Source organism: Anser cygnoides, chromosome 14 (genome assembly GCF_040182565.1).
Source record: "Anser cygnoides isolate HZ-2024a breed goose chromosome 14, Taihu_goose_T2T_genome, whole genome shotgun sequence".
Taxonomy (NCBI): Eukaryota; Metazoa; Chordata; class Aves; order Anseriformes; family Anatidae; genus Anser; species Anser cygnoides.
Window position 1 is genome coordinate 1,350,521 of NC_089886.1, and position 25,098 is coordinate 1,375,618.

Below are 25,098 nucleotides of genomic sequence, written 5' to 3' on the forward strand. Positions count from 1 at the left end.
AGCCAAGCAGGCACTCTGCTGGGCCAGGTTCCGCTGGCAGGCGGGGGACCCACCAGCGTGCCCCCAGGCACCCGCTGGAGCTGCCCACACATTGCACACCTCCACCAAGACAAAGATGCTGCTGCCAGAGGCACTTCAGATGCCCCCAGGCAGCGCACAAGCACAGGCAGCCTTGGTTCAGGGAAAGTTCACTGGGTTGTCTGGGTCGGGGGGCAGGTTAGAGGCAAAGAGAAAAAGCAAACAATAGAAACTTATAGACGGAAAGAGGGCGGTGGGGAAAGATGTCCCATCCAGCAAAGACAGAGAGATGGAGAATCAGCAAGTGGAATGAGGCAGGTCACAGAAAATGGAACAGAAAGAAAGAATTTGCCATAAACAAACAAACCCGGAGAGGACGAAGGCCATGAAAAAGCTGCAAGATAAAACATATGCTAATAACCATCCTTCTCTGGAAGGCCTGCGGAAACACTTTTGTCAGACCAGCATGAAAAAGACTGCAAGGAAAAAGCTGAAAAGATAAACACGGACCAAGCCCTTGAGCATCAAAGGAGTAAACGTGATGCTCGCTCCCAACATCTCACCCGCATACAAAGAGGCTCTCCCATGCAAAGAGAAAACAGCTGAAGACCATCACACCTGTAGTCAAAGATACTCTGGATGAAGATTTTTCTACCATCTTTAATCATTAACTTCCTTCATTAACTACGAAACTGAGGTGCAATTTATGCCCAGCACACTCGAAGAAAAACACCACTGATGTTTATCAACAACCAGAGCGATCAGTCCCCAAGTCCTGCCCGAGTCCGATGCAGCAGCAGTTGTAAATACTGCACCCTAGGTGGAAACCCTGGACCCCACCTCAGTCACAGATGGTTTTTCAAACACTGCTGGAAACGGATACGGAGCTAATGAGCACAGTACCCAAACTGAGAGAGACGAGGCAAGTGACCTCCAAGGAGTCGGAGATGAAATGAATTAAAATGATAGAGCAGATTTGCAGCTTCCAGCTAGTTATGACGGAATACGAGAAGGGTGGGAATTCACGCGGTTGGTAGGTATCCAGCCGTCCCTCCGTGGTGTCTTGGGGGTTGCAACCGAAGTCCTTCAAGTTAATTTATTTTTTGAATGAGCCAAAACGACAGGAATGCCGAGGTTGAAAGCACTGGATTGAGTTCAAAAGACATCATTTCCACTGGGAAATTAATCTCTCACCATTTTGCATAATTAGACAAGGAAAATGAAAAACAATTTCAGAAAGAATTCCCAGAAGCAATATCTGAGGTGGAGGCGGGAGAGGGTGCTGTGTATTGGGCAGGAACGCAAGGCTGGGCTTTGTTGTTACGCTGGGGTTTGCTATAAAAACACCACGTTACGTTTCCAGAGCAGAAATACTGAACAAGCCCCAGTGCCGCCGAGCAGCTGTCGGACAGGGAGCGTGGCCGAGGGGCTGGGACCACAGAATCCCCAGGGGCAGGGCCGCTGCAGACGCTTCTCCCAGCGCCGTGCCGGCGGGCACACCGGACCACAAGAGATCCCGGTGGGGTTGAACACGGCTGCCCAGCAGCCTCGCTGCCCGTTACCGCTTATTTCCCTGCTGTTACTCCCACCAAACCAAATCAACCACCACGGCGGGCCGGCCCTGAGGAGGGCGCGGGCCCCGCCATGGCAGGCTGCCCGGCCCCCCGCCGCAGGCCCCCTGGCACAGCCTCGGCCCGCAGGCCTGGGCCCCCCGGACACCCAGGGCCAGGAGATGGCAGCCATGGTCACCACGGCAACCCAAGCAGGCCTGCATGCGATGGAGGCGGCGGAGGGGAAGGACCCTCGGTGCTGGGGGGGAGCAAGCAACAGCAGGCCGTGCACGTTTTGAAGGTCTGAGCTCAGCCCGCTCTGCTCAGCGCAACCGAACGCTGCCTGCCCCCAAAACTATCAGCTGCTTCTCTCAGGTGAGCAGCAGAGGAAGAACAGAGCGACGGGAGAGGGAAGAGTTTTTTTAATTTGGGGCCGTGCCAAGCTCTGGGGACAAAACTGGGAAGCGATTGTTTTCCCTGCCCCACGCAGCGCGAACTGCCCTGCCCGAGTGCCGGGGCGCAGGACCAGGGCGGCCCGTTCTGGGCACCCCCAGACCCGCAGCCCCCCACCCACACGGGCCGCCCTTGCTCTGGCGGGGCACAAGTGCAATGAGCGGGCTGGTCTCAGCTTGCCATCTAGTGGAGGGCGCCCGCACGGCGTCCCCACGCCCGCCCTGCTCCATTTTGTGCCGTCCCCACGCTCGCAGCACTGGAGGATGTTCGAAGAAAGGTGACGCTGAATGCCCGAGCGCTGACCTGGGCAAGGTGCAACACCAGCTGGCCACCAGGCTTCCTGGGGCACCGGGGGGGCCACAGCCACCAGGAAGCGGTCAGGAGCCCCATAGGGTGCCGCAGAAAGGGAATCAAGTCCTTCGTGACCCCCCTAACGTGTCTGCTCGCCCTGCGCTGCCACTGACTGCAAGCCCGCAGCACCCGGCAGCATCAGACCCTGCCGAGGGAAGGCTCTGGGGGCTCATGTGGGATCGCAGCTCAGACATACCAATCTCAACTGCACCTTATTTCATTAGGCTAATAAGCTACAGGCACATCACAAACTCCAGGCGATGACCTACACCTACAGATGCGAGTCAGGTGTCAGCTGAAGGTTAAAGTGTTTGGCCTGGGCTCAAACGGAGGAAGAGAAACTCAGGACAAGACAAATAACATGTGGTGCTGAAGTGGTGACCAGGAGTGGGCACAGGGTGCTCCTTACCCAACCAAAGGATCGGCACATCTACACGAAAGAGAGCTATTGGCAAAGGGCTGCCAGTGTCCACAGACCTTCGGCACCTAGGGAAGGCCTTAAGAGAGTTTTAGTGTCTCTGCAATATCTCAAATGTCATTTAAGAGAGCCTTTGTGGATCTTGCCCTCTGGGCTTTCATTAATTCAGCAGTAACCACTTCTGAACTTCCTGAGTTCCCAGCGCTGACAAACAGCATCGCAACTCCAGCCGGGCCCAGCCCCTGTTTGGGAACATGAATGTGGCGTCTCAGCACCCAGCAGAAAACACAGACACCACAGCTATTATCGACGTGTCCCCATGGCTCAGCAGCTACACGCAGCTCGATGGCCCCGCAGCGTGGTGTCCTCACACAAAGCAGCAGCCAGGACTGCACCTGGGTGAGCGGGGAACCAAGAGATGATTTCTGGGCCCCAGAGCAGTGAGGTCCTGGAACAGCCTTCCAGAACGGGAGCAAAAATCTTACTTGCTTTCTGGAGGGTAGAGACTCACGGCACAAGGACCAAGTCTAGTGAGTGCCAAGAGGAACAGGGCCCTTCCACTGCAACGGGTCCAACTTCGGGCAGGTCCCCGGACCAAACCCACCAGCCTCAGCAGTGCTGCCTTGCTATTGAGTTACCAGCCTTCAGCCTCCCAAAGCACGCAAGGGATTTGTACTTTGTGCCTGCCTTTGCAAATGTGCAGAATATATAACAGAACTGAAGCGAAGCTGAGGGGAGCAGAGAAGGAAAGGAGAAAGCCCTGTTTGCGTGTCACCACTGCGGAATGCTCACCAGCTCCCTGTGAGGGCACGAGACCCGAGCTGGAACCAGCTGCCGGTCCCCAGCTGATGGTGCCCTCGGCTTTACAGCACAAACAAAATCAACTCCTAGATGAAATGCTCGCTGCATTTTTATACACTTGTATTGCTTCAAAGAACCAAAAGCAAAACAAAACAAATCAAGCAAAGGGCAGCACGATGCAAGCAGCAGAACAGCACTGCTCAGATCCCATCCACATCTTATTTCCTCTGACAGGATCACAGGATGTTGCATTTGCCTTTTAACACTATCTTTTCCATCACCACACAAGGCTATGGACAATGTATTAATCCAGCTCAAGACGGATGTAATTTAACATGTTTCATATCCTCAATCCTCTGCTTACCCTTACATTGCTAGGCTGACTTTCCTGAAGAAATACTTTTGTGTCCCAAACACTTCCAAAACCAGTACACCACTTCTGCCTGCATGGATGTGAGAACGATTTCTAAGATTACAAACCTGCTTGGAAGGTAATAGCAGGAACTGCTGACACCAGCATCAATTTTGGCTGGCATGCTCACTGCAGACTTGGCAAGCAAAGCCACAACCTTACTAAAATGCTTATCTTGTTCGGTTCTTTGACAGAAAGCAAACAGCCTAATTTGCGTCTCTGTTAATCCTACAGCCTACCACAGTCACCAGTATGAGCCAACACAGCTTTTATTCTTGACTCAGTCCCCAGTCAAGTTTCAGAATCACTCTGGCCTACACCATACTCATTCGCAAACTGCATCACCAAAGGAAAAAAAACCAACACACAGGAAATTCATCCTGAATATCTTAATGAAAATGAATGCAATCGCTGTTACGTAGTTAACATTTTCTCCTATTTCCAGCCTCTGTATCATAAAAGAAAACCCAAAGTCAACACAGGGTTTTCAGCCAAATTAATTGCAAGTGGTAAGAGTTAACAGACTGATGATAGCTATCTGGAGACTGCTCTGACTGTAAGATACATAATAAATCTTTTCAAGTTGTGACAAATGTCTTGGCTAATGTAGCCCACATTCTATGTTTAGATTTTACTAAAATGTAATACAACATTTGGTTTTAGTTTTTTAATTATAATTAAGAAACAAACTCCACTGCACTTTAATCTCTCCACAGCCCGAATTTGCACATGGAATTACCGTCTCCACCGTGCCAATCTTTCCCACACTCAATATTCAAATCAAAGGAAACCAGACGTTCTTTCCAGTAGGGGTGTTTTTGGTTACAAAATTATAGTCAAAGCATAGAATGGATGCTTCTAGGAGTCCAAACATTAAATCCTTGTCTCTTGCTCAAGGAAATCTCCGCAGAGTAGGTAACATCCCACACCCTCACGTTGCAAGATAAGAACTCAAACAAAACAGAGCAACAGCTCCACTTTTGAGAGATCGAAGAGGATAACTGAGGACAAGGAGCTACCTCGTCTGTCAACACACACCGTCTTCATCAGTAAAATGCCTCTTGCATCCATTTCCATACAGGCTTCATTCCCATGGCTCCCGCGCCACACCTGGAAGGCCGGGTTTAAGCGCCACTAGCACTGAAGTGCCACGAGGTATTGCGTTAATGCGCAGCATTAATGAGTAGCAACACTGCTTGACGCGCTGGATGAGCAAGCTGCTCGAAGCTGATGGGCATGATAGGGAAGAATAGAAATGTGCAGGTGGCAGCATGAAGACCTCTGTTTTTTGAATGAGTTCATGTAATCAGATTCTGGAACAGGATCATCCAGGCAGTCCTGCATCTGTTACTCCATAGCCCCTTTCGCATGTAAAGCGCTTTACAAACGCTCAAAATCTCTGGCTGCACTTCTGCAACCCGATCCCACCAGACTGGCTCTGCTATTGTGCCAAACCCTGATAACATCAGCAGGTCAAAATGCAACTGGATGATTGTATTCGTGCAGCTCCAGCTGGAGGTGGCCAAGTTTCACATCCCTGCAACTACATTCTGCAGCGGAGGTGAGGCAGAGGGAAGTAGGTGAGCAGGCTAAAAGAGGACAAGGCTCGACGCCAGTTATGAGCAATTATGCACATTTTGTTAGTGAAAGAACAGACAATACTACCCTGCCTCTGGGTGCCTGCCACCACAGACCCGAAGTAGGGGTTAATTTAGGAGGGGACAAGACAGTTTGCATGCTGGAGCTGGAGAGGCTGGTGTGCCTTACAGAGGAGTGCCTTCCCACTGCAGCTGCCGCAGGACAGGGACGCCGGAGTTAATAGCCAAGGCGGAGGAGCAGGCTGGCTCTCCCAGGCAAGGCTGAATGACAGAAAAAGAGAGCAGGGGTTGTCCTGGGCATGCACTGCATGTTCTGTCTCTTTTGCTTCTGTGCCTGTGTCTCCCACAATACCGGTTCTTGGAAGCGGTATGTCTGCAGGTGTACATGTGCAATTTTTGTCCTAGAAATGTTGTTTCACTCAGGGGAGTGGCAGAGAGGTGTGATCACCATCAGCGGTAGGTCCAAGCTCCACAGCCCATGCCCTGTTAGGAAGCGAGGTTTATTCAGCGTGGAGAAAGGGTTTATCCGGCTTTGTGGGGACCCGACAGCAGCCGCCTTACGAGGAAGGCATCAGAAGGACAGAGACAGGCTCCCCGGGGCAGCGCGAGGTGGGAGGACAACAGACAGGAGGTGTAAACTGAAATTGCAGACGGGGTATCAGGAGGAACTCTCCTCCAGGGGGGTGGTCAGGCAGCAGAGCTGGGGCCCCAGAGGGCTGTGCCAAAGATCTCCTTCCTCGGGAGTTTTCAGCTCCCCGCTGGATAATGCCCCAAGTAATCTGCTTACAGCAAGAGGCTGGACTAGACACCTCCCAAGGTCTCATCCCACCCGAATTACCCAATGAGTCCCCGATTCCAAGCTAAGGCCTGACCGTAATCCACGCTGAAATGCACCACTGGAGACACACGGCAGCACCCTCAGACACACAGCCGATGTCTGAATCGCCGCGGGTGTTTCAAGAGCAAGCCTGGCACGTGCCTGCCTCACTCACCAGTCAGCCCGTGTGTGTCCACGTGGGTTTAACGAACACTTTTTTGTGACAAACCAAGGACCTTTTCCTGAATTGCGGGGAGGCTCAGGCTCAAATCAGCACCAGTCTGTGGCCGTGGGGCTGTGCTGGAATCTCTCCCAGAGATGAGGCAGCCTGCACAGCTTTGGCATGGCAGAAGCAAGCGCAGCGACGAGGACGGTATCACTGAGAACTGGGAACGGGCTACACCCCTCCTCTCACACTAAATCTGCAGTTCTCTGCAAGACCTAGAAACGCCTGCCAGATGAGTTGCAGGACTCAAAAATCCCTGGAAATCTACAGCGTATTTTCTTCCACTGCTCTTTTTGCCATGTTTTCCTTTCAGCATAGCACAGCAGCGTGTTTGTGCTGGCCAAGCCTACCCTCCTCCCTTCCACCACACCTTCAAGCAATCCAAGCACAGGAGATACAGTATTACCTCAAATATTTAACCAAAGGATTAAACTATTCTCTTGGCAGGAGGCGTGCGCTGCCCCACGGATACAGCTCTCGCGCCGGCTGGCAGGCGCTGCGTGACTGCTAGCTCCGCGGCAAACAAGCTGCCCCGGGCTACAAAACGCTCTCCGTGCTCTTCTCCAATGCTTTCTCACTAATATTTGCGCTCACCGGCTCCCGGCCATCCATTGCCTCCATCCAAAGCCTTCGGTCCTCTTCCGAAAGTGCCTGCATGGTGATGACGCCAGGCCTGCAGAGAGAAAGGGAACACCATAAATAAACTGCAGGATGGAAAATGAAGATGACCGAGATAAATTTTCCACGCGAGGGAGAGGGAAAGACGACAACGTTCCCCACCGAGCCCCAGCAGCACGGAGCTGATGGCAGCCTTACCCCTGCAGGGAAGTCCCTGCAGGTCCTAAGCAGGATCAAGAAAAGAGCAGAAGGCATCTCCAACAATCAGCACACATTTTCGGTGCTTTTAGAGCATAACAGCCACTCCATGATGCTAGACAATTTTGCATTTGGTTTTCCCCCAGACAGTTCACCTGCATTGGAGCTAAGCACATCCATGTAACGGCCAAGGCGAGGACGAGGAAGGCAACCGAGCAAGCAGGATGCCCCCACATCCCGTGTCCCACCATCACCCAAGCACGGGCTCGCAGGGGGACCTTCTGCTGCATGAGGAATTTCAACGAATTTATCCCTGAAATGCTCATGTGGTGTGACCGTGCCATGTCCCTGACCCTGCCGGTGCTCCTGCGCTCCCGGCCCTGCTGCCCCCAGCCCTACAGACACAACAGCCCCCGAGCCGCGCTCTAAATTCAACCACCAAAACCCAGCTCTGTGATTATTTGTTTTAATGAGAAGGGGAAAGGAGAGGCCCGAGCGCCTGCACGCCAAGCCGGGGGAGCCTGCGAACAAAACCAGCCCGGCGCTCGCCTCGGGGCCAGCACCACCTCTGCCACTTGTGAGCAACCTTGGCCTGCCCTCCCCACACAAGGAGCTAGAGCTGAATTCTCTTGCCCTGTCCACCACGGTCACGGCTGACTTAACGCCGCCGTGTTTGTGCAGCTCCAGGAGCAGCAGGGGGTGTGCACGGCTGGCCACAGCCAGCGCCGCGTTTGCGTGGCTCGCCCCCCAGGCTGACAGCGCACGGCGTGTCACTTGGCTGCAAGCTCTCAGGCTTTCAGTCCCCAGCACCCCAGCCCATCCCGCTGCCAGCAAACCCAGCCCCAAACGGCCCAGCTAGCCCCTCACTAGCTGCCTGCACAGCGCCCTGGGGACCAGGCAGGGTCTCGGTGAGACGGCCGAGCTGGCAAACCAGTCGGGTTTTGTGTTCTGTTTGTTTGGGCTGGTTCCTCTGCTCCCTCCCGAGCTATTTTCAGATGCGTTGGCACAGCACGGCTGCTGTTTCTGCAGGAGGAGCGCGGACAGGAGCCTGGCAACCCGGAGGACGCAGGCACGGCCGGCGAGCTGCGCGCAGCCAGCACGACCGGGAGCAGCTATCGGAGCCGACCCCACAGCAGCACTTGTCAGGTTTCATGCACGGACAGTGCTGCCGCAGAGAACTTCTGAGGCCGCAGTCTCCATCCCCGCAAGGCGCAGCCGCCCCGGCCACGCAGCAGAACGCCGGCTGGACCGCGGGGACACCAGGCTGCCCCGGCACGGGGGGTCAGGCACCGAGCCTCGGGGGCTGCCGACCACTAAATCCTAAAGAAATGGTAAGGCCTGGGAAGAGGGGGAATTTCTAACCTGAGCTTTCCAAAAGCGATTCAGCAGGAGGACGAGAGCAGCAGTACTGCTCTGCGAAAGCTGTTCAGCCCCTGATAAGAGCTGATCCTCCGTCAGAAGAGACAGCATTAACAGGGGCTGGCACAGCGGTGGTTTTGGCCCGTTTTCTATTGCTTCTGCGGTACGTACGGGCAAGGAGCAAAGAGTTAACGCTCCTCCCGTGCTGGGCTTCCTGACCGACCAGGCAGTTCGCTCGTGGCACCCAAAGGCAGCTAGTACGGCATCCCCAGCAGCAGCAGTGTGCTCAGGCTTGCAACAAGCCCAGGTCCAAGTAAACCAGACATAATGTGTTTGATCTCCGCTAATCCCATTGGTGAGTCAGTCAATACTCACCAGCTTAGTGGTTTGGAAGTTTACTCATTCTGAAGGGAAGAGGAAACCACTTAACCATCGCCCCGTTTGAGGAAGAAAGCGTTCAGCATCCAGCGCCGAGTATTTTCGACACGGGGAGCGAAGCTCCTCGCTGTGCACAGCCAGAGCGGCGCGGAGGAGCCGGTGGTGCCCACGGAGGTGCAGCGGTGCTGGCGACGGGCTGAGAGCAGCTCCTTTCAGAGCAGCTCCCTCCCCACGGCACGAGGCCAGGGCCAGGGCCACCGGGGTCTCAGCTGCACCCCCGGACAAGGCACAAGCCTGAGCTGGAGGCAGGCTGCTGCGGGTGGCACTGACAGCCCAGGCAGAAAGCCCTGGGTGGGCTCTACTGAGACGCGGGCAAGGGAAAGACAGGGATTTCTGTCTCTCTGGCTGAGACATTAAAACAGAAGCCATTTAAACCCTTCGCTTGAGTAAACTTGACACTGGCCTCTCAGAAAAGTGACAAGACTCCAGAAAGACAATACAGGTATCTCCTGTGCCAGGTTCCCTCCTGCACAGGACAAAGAAGTGATAACATGGCGATGTTTGTTCTGCCTCTGAGCAGATAACAACTCCTTGGGCTTCACTTCAAAGTCAAACTTCTTTAGCAGCACGCGGGGAGGGGCTGTGAAACTGAATTAAAAATCCATTTACATTGCAAATAGCTCTGCATTTCCTCCCACAGCCTTCGTTTGCCAGGGCCTCCATTGCACCACTTTGCCGAGCAGAACCATCTTCGGGGCCGGGATGCAGCCAGAACGCGCCCCGCGCGCTGCGCCTCGCTCACTACTGACCTGCACCGTGCCCAGGGGTCCCACGTACCCACCGCTCGGGTACGCCGCCTGCAGCTGGAGCAGCATCCCACTGACTGCATCAGCACGCAGCTCCGACCGCCCGCAGCCGGCCCCGGGTTCAGGGGGTTCCTTCCAGACCCACTGTTCCCAAAGGTGTGCTCGATTCTGGGTATCCCATATCAAAATTCTGGCCATCTCGGCCATTCAGGGTAGCGTCTGAGACAGCAAAGGCCCTGCTCTGACTTCCTCTCCCAAAAGATAAACAGAACTTATCCCTCTCCGTTAACACACACGGATCTCTGAATTCTGGAGTTCTTCTACATTTCCCCTCCCAGCAGCCGCACACGCTGGAGGAGCTCCCTCCACCCCGGCGGGACCGCTCGCCGAAGGCAGACGGCGGCGTCCACACAGCGGGAATCCTTCATGGATGAAAACACACAAACACGAACTTTTGTGGCAAATGAGATAACGAACCTGCTGACTCATTACTGGAAGCTGCATCAGACGTTTCAGCCGCCAGGCACCAAGAGGCCCTTTGCCTCCTTTTGGGATGCAAGGAGGGGACTGGGAAATTTTGTGACCAGTTTCTAAACTGAGTAACGCAGGAGCATGAGACCGGAGTAGAACACGGTAAACATTTTGCAAGACAGTATATTTTCGATATGCCACAATCTAAAAACTAAAAATATTTTTCCATATGAGACCACACAGGAAATTTGAATTTTCTCAATATCTCTGCTTTTGAGAAAAACAGCCCGCGTTTAAGGAGCTATGACTAAGCGCGCAGAGAAAATGAGAAAGGCCCATTGCCTCCTCTTCTTCCAGAAACACAAACAAATAATGAAAGCAATAGAAACAGATAAGAACTTTCAACTCCTGCAGCAGCTTATCACACCAAGACAATCAAAGACGGCTGAAAGAAAAAACCCAAGCAGGGATTAATAACGGGGCCTGGAGGGCCGAGCACAACGCCGGGACCAGAAGTTTCCAGCCCCGCTCAGCGCGGAGCATCGTGCCCACGGGCAGCAGCCAGGTGCGGGCCCACAACAAAGCGTGGAAGGAGATGAGAAAAGCAGTAAGGAAGGGGGCTCCGCTCCTCAACTCAGGTCTCCCTGGGCTGGTTACAAGACAAGGCTTCCCCTCCCGGGACGTGCTCTCCCCATGACCGTGGAGGAAGGCTCGCGGCACGGCTGCCGCGGGCGCTCTGCCGCAGGGGCACGGGGCTGCCGGGAGCGGCGGGGGAGCCCCCTGCGAACGGCTTTGTTGGAAAGGTCACTGGAAACGCGACACCGGCACGGAACAAGTACAGGTTGTATTGCACGTGCTGTGCGAAGCACTGCTGCCAGCCGCCGGCCTCTGCAAAGCCAGCCCGGCACGGGGAGGCGTCGGGAGAGCCCGCCGGGCTGCGGGCAGGGCACGGAGAAACACGCGGACCCAGGCAGCGTGTGCCCAGAGCAGGGCCAACACGCCTACCTACCGAAAACCATCTGCTCGGTGGAAATGCCTGCAGCAGGTGCCTCGCAGCTCACCCAACGCGGTGCCAACCATTACGCAGCCCTACGAGCATGATGCCAGCCGCTCCGGGGGCGCACCGGAGGAACCCGGAGCGATGGCACAACAAGCAGAGTTTACTGCCTTATGAATGACTAAGAGACCAAAACCCCAAAATGCTGAATACCTCCTGCACCCGTAAACACCAATTGGTATTAGAAGCACTTAGCTTCTGGCCCTGAGCAATGACCTAGATTATCCTAAATCGCACACCCTTTGTCATCTGCCAAATCAGCTGCTCCTCCTCCTACGGCTTATTTGGTAAGACGCTGGCTGTCATCCCTGTTCACCTTGTTTATAAAACTGATTTAATGCGCAGAGACTACAACTACGTTTAGTTAGAAAAAGGGCATTAGCAGTAAACCATGCTATCCATCGCACTGGGGAAGTATTTCAGCCAGACACTACAACTCCATTCTGGGGCCAATTTTGCCGTAACGGTATCTAATGTTTTCTGAGCACAGCACTAAAACGCTCCTAACTTCCCACAGAGAAAATCAGAGCTGTGTGCAAATGCAGTGTTAGGGATTTCTTAGCCTTTCCCCCAAATACCTCTATCGCAGATTTTCGGTCTTCGGTATTGGGAATTTTGGAGCCTGCTCCCTGTCAGACAATAGGAAAAGGAAGCAGTGCTGTAACGACAGACCAGGCTCGAGACTTTCAGTTCTGGAGTGTTGAATCATCTTTGGAGGAGACAAGAACACATTCCTCCCCCCAGGAGACAATAGCTTCTCTGGGTGTTATTTAAAATGGCCCGAGCCTGCACCCGGCCCGGCATGTCTACCAGTTTCCCAAAATGCACCGCTGACAAGAGCCTGTTTTGTGCTGATGGATGCGGCACGGGAAGAACCGGCCGAGGCTGCCACCTCTAGGCTGCACGGCTGCACGCTGGCTGCAGCGTGGCCGCCTCGCTCCTTTCTGCGTTATCACCACGGCACGGAGCGTACACCGCATCCTGAAACACCTTTCCAAGTTGCTATCAACAGGGCAGCTGAAAAGCTACTCCAAATTCATGGCAATAGGAGATAACAGCACTTGAATGAAAAGGGAAATTTCATCAGGAACTCGCACGCGTGCACGGTTTGTTTGCAGTGTTGCTGATACGCCGGCGTAGCGCAACCGCGTGCGGGTCTCCTGGGGCCCCCTCCGGCAGCAGGCAGCGGGACAGCCCTGACCCCGAGCCCCACCTGGAGCCCCTGGTGGAAGGAGCTCCTTCTTCTTCTTCTTCCTGCCCCACAACTCACCAGGCTGCCATAAAGCCACCAGGTAGCTAAGCTGCTCTGGGCCCAGAGGGCTTAACACCAATTAAATACGCTGCAGGAAAAGCCTGGGAAGGACGCGGGCTGTGTGCTGTCCCCGCAGCACACAGGTAACTCAGGAGGGTGACAGCGCAGGAGCACAGCAGGGCACGGGCAAGCAGTACCTGCCCCGCAGATCGCCCCGGGGCCACCTGCAGGGTTATTTACGCGTAATTTGCCAGAGAGTAAGAGGAGAGGCTTTGGACACAAGTGCCAGGCGGCAGCGACGTGTCACCTCTCCATCACCACGGACATCAGCGGGGTTTGTGCTGTATGGGCACAGGTTTCAGCCTGAGGGTGGCTGACCCACGCCTGCCCAGGAGGGCACGGCGACAGCCCAGCAAGTGTCACTCCACGTGCTTCAGAAGGGACAATCCGATGCATCTGTCCATCACAAGCAAGTGACGCGTACAGAAAAATCCATCCACGTCCAAGCGAACCGCTGGAGAGGTAGTTTAGAAAACTGCAGAAAACTGCTCTAAGTCGAGCACAGTACATATGTGAGACAGAGAAGCATCCTGGGGATGTTTGCCTTAATCACATCCAGACTTCCAGCATGGGGCTGAAGAACAAGACATCAAGTTTCTAACTTCTCTATTAGCAGAGACAATAAAAAACAAAACAACACAAAACAAAAAGCCCAAGACCAAACCAGAAAACAACCAGCCCAAGGCGAAAAGCCCACTGCACAGACCGGCCTCCTCCGCTCTGTGAGACCAGGCTCGGACAGCGCTGCAGCCGGCCCTCGGTCACTGCTGTGCCACCACCCGGGGCCCTCCGGCCTGGACAAGGAGGGCTGCGGACCCCAGCCCGTGTCGTGTCCTACAGCTCCTCCTGCAGCACAAGTCAGGGGGCAGTGCCGGCTCGCTCAGCCCACGGCTCCTCTTCCTCCCGCCTTAACTATTTTGGGAAGCGCTGCCATGCTGGACAGCTAATGGTGAGTTTTTATACAAAGAACGCGCACGGCTGACTGCATACTGAGGGGAAAAAAGCAGCCTTTAAGTTCATGTTTTCTGCCCCCGTGGCTCTCTCAGGCAGGGGAACCAGGAACACGTATGTGAAATGAGCAGTTTCTCAGGTTTCCCCGCCTTCGCCGCTCCCCTGCCATTATTTACATTTAGCAGGCATATTTCTGGAGTAGCTCTTGATCCCATGCCTAGCAGGCTCCAGACATCAAGGGAAGGTTCAGCCGTCTCTGAAAGCACTACAGAAGAAAACTATTGTGGTGGCTGGCTTCTCCTCCTCCCAGTTTTATTTTGATTTTCAAGTTAAAAAAAAAAAAAAACTCCTCAGGGCATAGGAAACAAATCCCAGCGTCAGCAGAAATCCTGCAGCTTTCTGGAGGAGAGCAGAGCTCCAGGGAGCGGGCGGCAGCGGCGGGGCTCTCAGCACAGGCCACGCACCCCTCCATCCCCGCGGGCAGAGCCACGAAGCACGGGCTGGGCAGGGACAGATACAGGGGCTACCAGCCAGCATTATCCAACACACCAGGTTTTAATGAACTTGGGCTTCATGGAGCCCTCCCGGGCATTTGCACCATGGCCAGCGAAGGGGAGAGGACAGCTGGAACGTGAGCAGGCACAAACCCGGGAGGGCACAGACACTTCGTGACTTTGGAGCATGCTTTGGGAAAGCATGTAAGCTTCCTGCAGCAGGGAAGGGACGAGGCAGCGAGTAACACCGCGTGGAGCAGCAACTCCAGCTCGGTTTTCCTGCTTATGTACGGAAGCCACGCATGATGCTAGGTAGACACGATAACAGGCTCTCCGTCCTGGGCGCTATCGATTGAATCCGCACGTATGCCTGGTTCGGCTGCTCAGAGACAAATCACGTCAGAAAGGATTTTACTCCTTCAGGAAAAAAGAAGCGAATGGGAAGTGCCCAGAGGAGCGAGCTGGGCTTCCACCACTGACCATCCACAGCACGCCGGCTGCAGCCCGGCCCCAGCACAAAAGCCAGAGTTATTTCAGCACATACCCGGTGCTGGAAAGAGGCACCCCAGCCCTGCCAAGACACATGCGGCGCGTCTTTTCCATACTTGTGACCATTTACCTTACACGGCCAGAGTCTGCGAAAGTGCTAAAACATCATTCAGTTCAGAAAGACCAGAGTAAACTCGGCACCTTGTAAAACGAAGCGCTAACTCAACATACTGAGAGCACCTGGCTGGGAGCGCCAGGGAGAAGCATGTTTCCACAGCCTAATGCTTTCCACTCGCGGAGGGTATGACTAAAGCAGAAGGCAAACACCAAAGCTGCACGAGAAGCATCCAGGAAAGCCACCTGCAGACGGGGTCAGGCGCCGCGCGCGCACGCTCGGGGTGACCCAGGCTGGAGGTGCGCCGAAGGCTGCGACGCCCCTCGTCACTCACCGGTCGACGGCTTCCACATCAAAGCAAAATCTCTTCTCGATTGAGTCGGTTTTCCGCCGCGTGCAAGATTTGAGGGTAACAGCTTCGTCTTCCCCCTGAGAAGAGACAGAATCGCAGATAAGGCGGAGAACAATCAACCGTGCGCCTGCCCCCAGCGCCCACCGCACTTCCGATTAACGTGTTCAAACCAGAGGGAGGTTTGGTAACATCAGCAACGCATCGCCTGCTAGAAATACATAATTACATATCCGAAATGAGGGCTTGTCTTTCCACCTTTGCAAACGTGGTTATTCCAAAACAAGGAAGCGTCCCTTCTGAACGCACACGATGAGCTTTATGCACCGAGTATCGCACGGCCCACGTTTCAGGCAGGCAGGGAGCGTTGGACCACAACTTTTGGGCAAAGCTTTATTTTCCATTGCTGAACAATGCATCATAGACCTGGCTGTCAACTCTCACTCCAGCGCTGGCTGCATTTTTGGCAGCGTTCTGCACACACAAACTCCTAACGGGAGCAAACATGTCTTAAAATGTTTATTATTTAACAAAGCAATGACAAAACCATTCTCCCATCCAGGCATCCGCATCCAAGCCGTGCTGGATTTCCCCACGCCGAGCAGCAGTCGGACAGGATCTGCGTGCACTGCTGTCCTCTGCTGGAGGAAGGCCCTCCTCGGGCCCTGCCAGCACAGAAAATTCTCCCTTTGCAATTTTTAAAATCCACCGATGACTCAATAGAAGATAAATTCTGAGCGTGTTCCTGGAGACGGCCGCTTTTCTGTGCTCTCCGTGCTGTTCTAGATGACACCTTGGCTGACCACCCTGTTCCCTGACATCGCCATTTTCCAGGAAACCTATTTAGGGCCCCAGCAGGAACTCGGGAGGACAGCTTTGAGGGGTCTCTGCAGGGCTGCTCGCCAGGGGACTGGCATGCTGCCTGCACCCTGCCGCTCACCCGCCCGGCTCACCGCGGCTGCGAGGCTGCTCCCGAGCTGCCCCGCTGCCCCCGGTATTCGGGGAATGCCCCGCTTCAGACCCGCTGATATCAAACGATATCCGACGCCAGCCGCAGCCCCAGGCGCGCTCGTGAGAGGCTGGCAGCAGCAGCGCCTGCCGTGGCCCATGTGTGGCTGCCCCTTCCCGCAGCACCAACTCCGTGCCCGCAGCACACAGACCCCGGAACACCCGGCCACGGCGCTCGCTGGCGGGCTGCACACAGCCTGCACGGGGCTGCTCAGCGCAGGCAGCGCTTCAGAGCGAGCACAAGGCACGAGACCCAGCACAGGCAGTGCTGCAGGGTGAGTACAGGGCATGAGAGCCGGCACAGGCAGCGCTTCGTGCCAGGATGCTGCAAGCCTCAAGACCACAGGCGAGCGGCGCCAGAGCGGGTGCCCGCCCTGCACGAGGAGGGCACCGCTGCGTGCGGCAGCGCCCACGCCCGGGGCACCGGGGAAGCCATGAAGTGGGCAGAGACCACATGAAACAATACGCAGCAGCTGACGATTACAAGGCTGGCATACTTGAAGGCTAAGTTATAATGAAGATGCTCCGAGGCAAGAGGAAATTGATTTTTAAAACTTGCCCTCCTCCCTTTGCCAGCTCCCTTTGCCAGCAGGGAGCCGCACAGAAGCCTGCCGAGCTGCCAGAGGCAGCTCCCCTGGACGGGGACGATGCTCGCAAACCACCCCAGCTGGGAACACACCGGGGGGCTCCATTGTTCCTGCTTTAGAGGAGAGGAAAGCCAGACCCTGCTACAGCTGGGCTTACGCTGCCCGGGAGCGCTCCCCCTGCACTGGCACACGGGGTCCGAAGGGAGCTGCGCGCTCTCCTGCAGCTCTGCCCAAAAGGAAACAGCTTCATTGGCCAAGCCACAGGCACTGGGGAAGGAGCAGAACAACGAACAGACTGGCTCCCCAGCTCCCTCAGCAGGAACCAGGGACCGGGAACCAGGCATTTGCACAGGTGTGCGTGGCACGGCCGCTGCGCTCCCAGCCCTGCCACCACCGCCTCTGCCCACAGCAGCACAGCACAGCCAGCAGGACACGGCACGGCCAGGGTGCACGGCCAGGGTGCACGGCCAGGGTGCACGGCCAGGGTGCACGGCCAGGGTGCACGGCCAGGGTGCACGGCCAGGGTGCACGGCCAGGGTGCACGGCACGTGGCTCCTCAGCAGGACACAGCCACACCAGAGACCTCCCCAGGACACATCCAGCTGCGCACCGACACTCACCGCTTTTCCTCCAGATTTCTGGTCGAATGGCACCATCGTTATCCGCTTGGATTCCCGCTCGTATGTGCAGTAATGCTTCACCCAGGCCGTACTGAAGTGACCTGCAAAGCAAATGCAGTTTTTATTCCCGGAACTAGTACGGTTTGACTGCACTCCCATTAATAACCTGCAGGTTTAACGATCATTTCACACAACGGAGTTCTGTAACTGTGCTTGTTGCTGTACTTCACCAGTGGAATAAGCACTGCTGCCCCTTTTTGTTCAGGGAAGAGAAAGCAGACCTGCTGGGCACTGGCAGGGATCCTCCCATATTCACACCGCAATACCCCAGCCACTGGGCCAGTCCCCCCCTCCCAGATTTTGGGGTCTGCTGAGCTAACTTCCATGTCCCCCACTCCAAGAAACCACTTCCCCCCATGCCCCTTCACCGCATCGCCCTGGTCGCCTACGTTTCTCCTGGACGTAGAGATAACCCTCCATCGTGTTAGGGCTGAGGTTTTTGTGCTCGTGAGGATTCTCCTTCATCTTCTTCATCAGCGATTCAACCTCTGACCTTGTTCCTTCAAAACGATTCCTTGTCTGCAAATCAAAACAGGAATGCATCCTCCAGCACCAGCACCGAGCATGCAGGAGCAGAGCTAGCCGGGGAGCCACCTTCCTGCCCCTTCTTCCATCCGACTTCAATAAATTCTTAACTTTTTGGTGCAAAGAAAACCAAAAAAACAGAGTGGCACAAATCCAAGCCTCAGGTGCCTATACCCCTTATGCAAATTCACGCTTATGCAGGAAGTTACGTGACTCCGCATTTTTCTGCCGGGACTGCTGGCAGGAGGACCCCAGCGCTGGGTCAGCACAGCCCTCGCAGAAAATCGGACCAGCAGAGCCCAAGAATAGTTTTTTTCCCTGGGCCTGGATTTAATCTAAAAGAAAAATATTACAACAATTGGCAAGTTGTTTGCATTGTAAGTTTACTAAAAAAGTTGTTCCGAAATAACGAAACCAATCTGAGTCCTCTGTCAAAAAAAAGAGAGTAATTTTATAACAAAAGAGGGAAGCACAGCACGCTGCAGTGCCAGCACGCCAAATGCAGAGCCCTGCACCCGGCCCACGTCAGGCTCACGGGCACCAAGTGCACGCCTGGACACGGCCACGCAGGAAGAAACGCTGCCTCCCAGAGCCCCACAATCCACGCCAGCAAAAAACACGGCGCTTCCTAAGAGAAGCAGTGCTGTGACATACTTGCAGAGCCGTCACTTCCCCTGCGGGCATGGAGCGGTGCCTGCCCGCCAGGCAGCTCCGGGGGGGCACATGGGGCACCAGAAGGAACGAGCTGCCACTCAGACTGTGCCTGTGGCATAGCGCTATTTACAAAAAGGACTTTGCTTTCAATAACATGCTGAAACCTTTGCTTCATGGCACGCCCAATAAAAGGAGAAACCACCTTCACTACAACCTAGCAAGACGTGTGAGTTTTCTTGCAGGACAGGCGTGGGGCACAGCCGCACGGGCACTTACGTTCTGGATGCTGATAGTCAGCTCTGTCTTGAAGTCACTGAAATCCTTCGCAAGCTCGTAGCCGTGGTGGTAGAAGGTAAAAAGCCCCTGCAGGAAGGCCAGCAGCTGCGTTGGGGTAAAACAAATCGAGACTGTCAGTCTTCCTTGAGGGCTGCCGGGGCAAGCATCGCTGGCCCTTGGCCAGTGACAGCCACCCACCAGCCCCAACTCTTCCAGCCCCATTGGACCCCCTGCTTCAGTCAGTCCCACAGATCGCACCGACACCAAAATCCTCCTCCTTTCCCCACCATGCCCCTCCGCTCTGAACAGAGCTGGTTCTGCCCAAACAGCCCCTGCACAACCGCAAACCGAGCTCTTGGACAGCCCAAGCCCTTGAACTGCTGCACACGAACACACACAAACAAACCCCCCCGCCCAGGACCCCTCTCCCATCCCTGCCCCACGTCACTCAGACGCTCGCTTCGCTGGGAGCCAGGACGTGCCAGGCAAAGCAGGCAGCCACAGCCACGCTCACGCTCCCCTCGGCTCTGAGTTACTCCTCACTAAGAGGGAATTACTCCTTGCAAACTGCAGAGGAGGTTTTGCATTTCCTAGAGAAGCTCTAAACGGCCTAGCACTGAGCAAAGGCAGATCCCAGAAAACCCGTTTTTTCTATCTCTGTCACTCCTGCACACTTTTTCCCTTGTGAACGTTACAGTTCTCTCCAGACTCTATTTTTTTTCCTTGGTCAAATCTGTTCTCTTTTAGTTGCCAGCAGACACCAGAGGCCAGTCCATTACAGCAGAGATGTAGAACCAAGAAATGTTTTGGGTGCGCGTGGGGCCAAGTTAACAGCCCTGTGCCCTGCACCAAGGGGTTGCCCAAAGCACATCTGCTGCTGCCTCCCCAAAACCTGCCCCACAGGGGGGCTGCTGGGGCAGGCTGCAGAGCCCTGGCCCCGTGTGATACTGGGTTCCTCAGGACCCCTCTTTGTGGGACGGAAAGGGCTGAGCGTTCACTTACGGGTTCCACGAACTCAAACATCTTCCTCTCCTGGACCTCCTGCACCTTGAAGACATACTCCAGGGAGACTTCGTAAAAATGCTGCCGAACCAGGTCCACCTGGCTGTCTGCCTGCAAGCGCCGGGGAGGTTAAAGAGGAAAGACAAAGTCAGCGCTGGCTGGGAGCACAGCTAGAGGGCATCTGGGTCTAATGGGGACGTGTCCGTGCAGAACGTAAAGACGCCAGTCCAGGGCTGGACAGATGGCACAGCGATTAAATATAAACCTGAGGCACACGAGCAGGCTCCTTCTTCAGCTGAAAAAAAGGGGTTTGATGACTCACGTTCTCACCTCCCCGCCAGCTGGGTAGAAAAGCACGAGCTAGAAGTGAGAAAAAGGAGAAGCTGCCGCACGCCCGACAGCACGAAGCAGCTCTCTGCTGCCTGGAAAGCCGCGCACAGGACAGGGCAGGAGGCTGCCGGGGCCTCCAGCACACGCCACGACGGGGTCACTGCTCAGTGCCATCCCAAACACCGCAGCCCAGCCCGCGGCACGCTGCCCCAGGGACCCCTCAGGGCCGCACACGCGGAGCCCCTGCCCGCTGCAGGACGCAGCCAGCAAACGCCCGCCTTGCATGTTAACAGCAGCTTGCTCCCAATTTTCCCTGGGACACCGCCGTGAAATGGAGCATTTTCCCCGTGACCTGCCACCAGCATTTGGGCTGGGTGTCTGCGGTGCAGAGGCCGAGATGTTTAGCAAATCGAGTTCTGAAAAGCAGAAAATATGATGCAATGAAATAACTTTGCCAGGAGTTAAATGGCATGTTAGGCTCAGCGTGTTATTTAACTGGTCAGCAGCCAAAGCAGCAGAGAATTCCCATGGTTTCCTTCTCTCCTGGCTTTGCTACAGCAGCTGCACATGTGGCCGCTATCACCCTCCAGATGTGGACAGCAGGAAGAGATTAGGAAATATAAAACACCCAATCACCCGGACACAAACCCTCATCTCTCAGCCATCAGGGTATCTAATGAGGCTTCAGACTGCTAATAAACGGTCGGTGTTGGCTTTCCTAAAACATTACCGTCCCACCAGCGAGTGCTCTGTGCACATCTGCCACGGCTGCTTCTTCCAGTGCCGCAGGGGAAAAAGACCCCAGCTCCTGGCAGGCACCAGCTGGCTCCAGCCTTCGCAGCAAAAGCCCAAGTCAAAGTTTGGGGTGGAAAATGCCAGCAGATGGCACCAGCAGCCAGCGCTGCTGAGCACCCACCAGTAGCAGCATCCTGCACGCAGCCGGCACGGCATGGCATGGCTCACAGCACCCCACGGCACGGCTCACAGCACCCCACGGCACGGCTCACAGCACCCCACTGCCCGGCGTCCTGGGCTCCTGCGCAGCCCCCCAGGGCCGTCCTCTGGCCGGGGCTCAGCACCACAGCTCTGCACGTCACTGCGACAGCCACAAGCGGCTCCTCTCTCCAGAAGGAATCCCTCCACTCGGGTGTCTCGCGATAGCATCTCCAACAGGAACCAAACATGGCTTTAAAAGGCTGCTGAGGAGCCGGGAGCCGCCGGGACGGACGGGTGCGACCACGCAGCAGGGCGCTGACAAACCCAGCTCGCCAAGCCAGGGCAGCACTCGCTCACAGCCCAGATCCATGCCCCTCCTCACCTCTGCTCTGGTGGAAGGTAACTCCTCGTGCCACAGACGTGCAGATCTGCTCTCTCGAGTCGGAGCGGGTCCGCACACCGCTCCGGCACAGGGGGCAGCGCCCGCGCCCACCGCCCCCCTCCAGGGGCAGCTGGGGACACGCCAGCGCCCAGCCCAAGAGCAAGCCCTGCAGGGACCGGCCAGCCCTGGCCAGCCCAAGGAATTCCAGACTCGGAAGAAATGACCGAAAATTCAGTGTGCTCATCCAGTAAGAGCATTTGGCACCGCAGCAAACTGCATCGCAAGTAAGCAACAGACCCACAAAGCAGTTTAGAAGCACTAAGCCTGATCACCCTTCTCACGAAGCTCAAAGCCAGCGCAGCCACTTCCAGAGAAGGGAAATAAAGACGTCCGTGATTTGCCGTGGCACACAGGAAGCCTGCAGCAGAACCAGCTCCCTTCTGCTACGCTCTTTAATTATAAACTCTCTGTCCTTTTTGATTGCTATCCATTTTGGGATCTCTCTGACTTACTCACCAAAACAGCTCTGTCCCCTTTCATTAAAGGAAGAGGGGAAAACCTGCCTCTCGCAGCCAACATGAGAAAAAAAAATAGTTTACAGCCAAGAAAACCACTGCTGTAAGCTGCTTAAAGTATTCAAAAAGCTCAACAGTTACTGGCAGACATGGAAAACTAGAGGTTGCTCTCACCTCCTGAAGCTGGGATTCCTTCTTCTTGGAAGACAAGTTTAAGTGCTTTTCTAGGACACCGCAGTACTTCTCAGTCTCCTTGTCGTATTTCTTTTTGGCGTCCTGCAAAACAGAGCGAACACCGTCATGCTGCAGCCGACGGCGCTGCGCCAGCAGGAGGAGGCTCGATGGCAGCCCTTCTACACGGGACCCCTGGGTGGGAGCTGCCCACCCTCCGCTCAGCCCATACAGGACAGGACCAGACCCAGGGGGCTGGGCGCAGGTGAAAGCCAGGGATCTGGGGCTAGGTGAGGCCCCGCTGGGTGGCAGGGCAGCCAGGGAGGCGACCCCAGTGCCAGGGCTCTGCTCGCTTCCCATCCCCGGGCAGCAGCTCATCCCGCGTGTCACCAGCACGATGGCACTGTAACTCGGATGTTTGGGACAGGCAGACGTCAGCCCAGCCTTGTCTCGTGCATCTCTGCAGCCCCGCAGAAGTCAGCCACCAGCCTGCAAACTTGGGAGCTTCCCGCGAGCTTAACCCTCTGCTGGGAAAAGCCCGTGCGAGGCAAGGCAGCTGGGTTTATTTTAAGTTTGTTCTAAAAACCGATAGCAACCCTGCAGCCACACCCAGAGCAGGCAGGCTTTGAAGAGCCCAAATTGGACGGCAAACGGAGGCAGCGGCCGCAGAGCAGCTCCCTCGCCCCGCGCCTGCTTCTCATTACCCACCGGGCTGGGCTCAGACGCACCGCCTGCTCCGCCGCGCTCCGACCCCGAACGCAGCGGCACCGGGAGACGGAGGAGAAACGAGGCTGAGGGTCAGGCCAAAAAAAAGGGTGCTGTGCGAGGACATCCAGCCATGGGAGATTCAACCAGTGCCCCGAGGGCGGCTCGCACCGAGCCCCTGCCCACACCCGGGCAGCAGAGGCGCCCGCGGGCTCCCTCCCCGACACCTCCACCCCGGCCGCGGGCCCAGCCCCGTCTCGCTGCCTCGAGACGCGGTGTGGGTGCTGCCACCCGCACCAGCAGGATGAGCCCCACGGCAGCACAGCCTTGCTCCGGGCTGGTGTGCACGGGGACAGCCGTGTCCACGAGAGCCCCGGGGGCACCCCGCGGCACCCAACGCATGCAGCGCCCGCTTCTAAGGGCACCGGAGAGACATCGGGCCAGGCGACCCCAGTCCGTCTGGCCGGGGTACTGCTGCTAGCAGGGGAGAAGGGCTGTGTCTGCAGAACCTGGCACGGTACGTTAGTAACTGGCTCGCTTCTGCGGGATCCCTTTTTGTGTTTTGTTTTGGTTTTTTTCTTCTTTTTTTTTCAGCTGCATAAACCAAGTCGGATCGGCCTTGGGACAAGGCACACCGCTGCCATGCAAACACTGCCCCAGCTCACTGGCACGTGCTTCTTGCGGGCAGCAGCAGGTTGTTATAACAACAGCAGAGCCACAGGCAGCGTTTTTAATTCCAGAACAAAGGCAGGAAAGAAAGGCCGGCAGGGACAGACTGTCCCACATCAGCCTCAGACACACGGGTGTGTTCCCAGGTTCACCCGGGCTGCCAGAAGCCACCCGAGCCTGCAGCGTGCCAGGAACGAGGGAGCACGGAGCTGAAGGGTTTCAGGCACCTGTGAGCTCATCCCACAGAACGCAAATTCTGGTTCGGAGGAAGAAAAAAAGTTCGCTGAAACCAGCACGTGACTTTTGGCCAACGGCTCACGTCAGTGCGTTACTTGCCTGCAGGTGAACTGGGAAGCACCGAGGCACTTTATTAGGAGCTGGGCTGCCCCCGTCCCCTCCCACAGCCGGGGCCAGCAGGGCCCGTCCCTGCGGCACACCAGGGCCCTTGGCTCCGAGCAGCCCCGAGCCCTGCCTCTGAGCCACAGACAAGGCCGTGACTCGACGCAGAAGTAACCCACCTTAGCGGCGCCGATCTGCTCCTTGCGAAACTTCTCCAGCGGCGTGATCAGCACCTCGCTGGCGTTCTCGATCTGCCGGACACACACAGGGAAAAAGTCACCCCACCTCCCCTAGAGCCCCACCTGGGCGCACCGTGCGCTCAGGCACTGCGTGTCCAGCTCAGCCCCCGTGCCCCTCGACACCCCCGTTCCTTCCCTGCGGGCACACCTCCGCTGGGCTCTGCTGTGCCAAGGACCCTCTCCTACAAACCCCCGTGCCTCGTCCTCCTCCTCCTGCACATCCGACTGGGCTCCAGGAGGGAGGCTGAGCGGCTTGCCCCAAACCTGCTCTGCACCCCAGCGCACCCTGCGATGTTTCCAGAAGCTGACAGCGCCCTCCCTCCGCTCGCCCCAGCGGTGCCACGGGTGAGGGAAGGGGCCTGGAGCCCGCTGTGCCCCCAGCACCGCCGCACGCACATTGCCACGGACGTCGCACCGTTGACCGGAGCTGAAGCCTCCCGGCAGCAGCGGTGCCACCGCCGGGGCTCCCCCTCTCGGGGCCGTACCATGCGCATCCGCTCGTCCTCCAGGTTCCGCAGCACCGTGGCGAACTCCTGCAGGGACTTGGCTGCAAGGGACACACCAACAGGTTTGGCATTTAACAGCGCTTTCTTTTTTAACTCCGAGCATCCGAGTAGCCATAGCAACACATTCCCAGTGCTCGCCGCCTCCCAGGCTGGCTCTGGCTGCCCACCAGCTCCGTGGCAGCACGAACCCTGCCGTGCCGGCTGCTGCGGGGACCTGGGAGCAAGGGCCTGCCCTCAAACCTTGGGGGAAATAACACCCAAAGCAGCTATCGGCCCGGGGATGCCTTCCCAGCGAGCGCACTGCATTCACTTGACGCCCAGCCCCGCCTGGAT

The 25,098-nt window shown here is 56.3% G+C and overlaps 1 protein-coding gene across 11 annotated transcripts in view; it reads right to left on the reverse strand.

The window, feature by feature from the left end:
- The window catches only part of ARHGAP26 (Rho GTPase activating protein 26), a 143,098-nt gene that overhangs the window by 99,214 nt on the left and 18,786 nt on the right, over positions 1-25,098 (reverse strand). For all 11 annotated transcript variants that reach the window (XR_010834922.1, XM_067005447.1, XM_067005453.1 and 8 more), the window contains exons 3-11: positions 24,745-24,806; positions 24,200-24,271; positions 22,311-22,412; positions 19,974-20,084; positions 18,972-19,076; positions 17,906-18,035; positions 17,457-17,557; positions 15,227-15,321; positions 7,239-7,317 (exon numbers count right to left, since the gene is read on the reverse strand). Coding sequence is in view for 10 of the 11 variants with exons in the window: in XM_067005447.1 (XP_066861548.1) it covers positions 7,239-7,317; positions 15,227-15,321; positions 17,457-17,557; positions 17,906-18,035; positions 18,972-19,076; positions 19,974-20,084; positions 22,311-22,412; positions 24,200-24,271; positions 24,745-24,806 (857 nt within the window). In the remaining variant the exon portion in view is untranslated. The remainder of the gene's footprint in view (positions 1-7,238; positions 7,318-15,226; positions 15,322-17,456; positions 17,558-17,905; positions 18,036-18,971; positions 19,077-19,973; positions 20,085-22,310; positions 22,413-24,199; positions 24,272-24,744; positions 24,807-25,098) is intronic.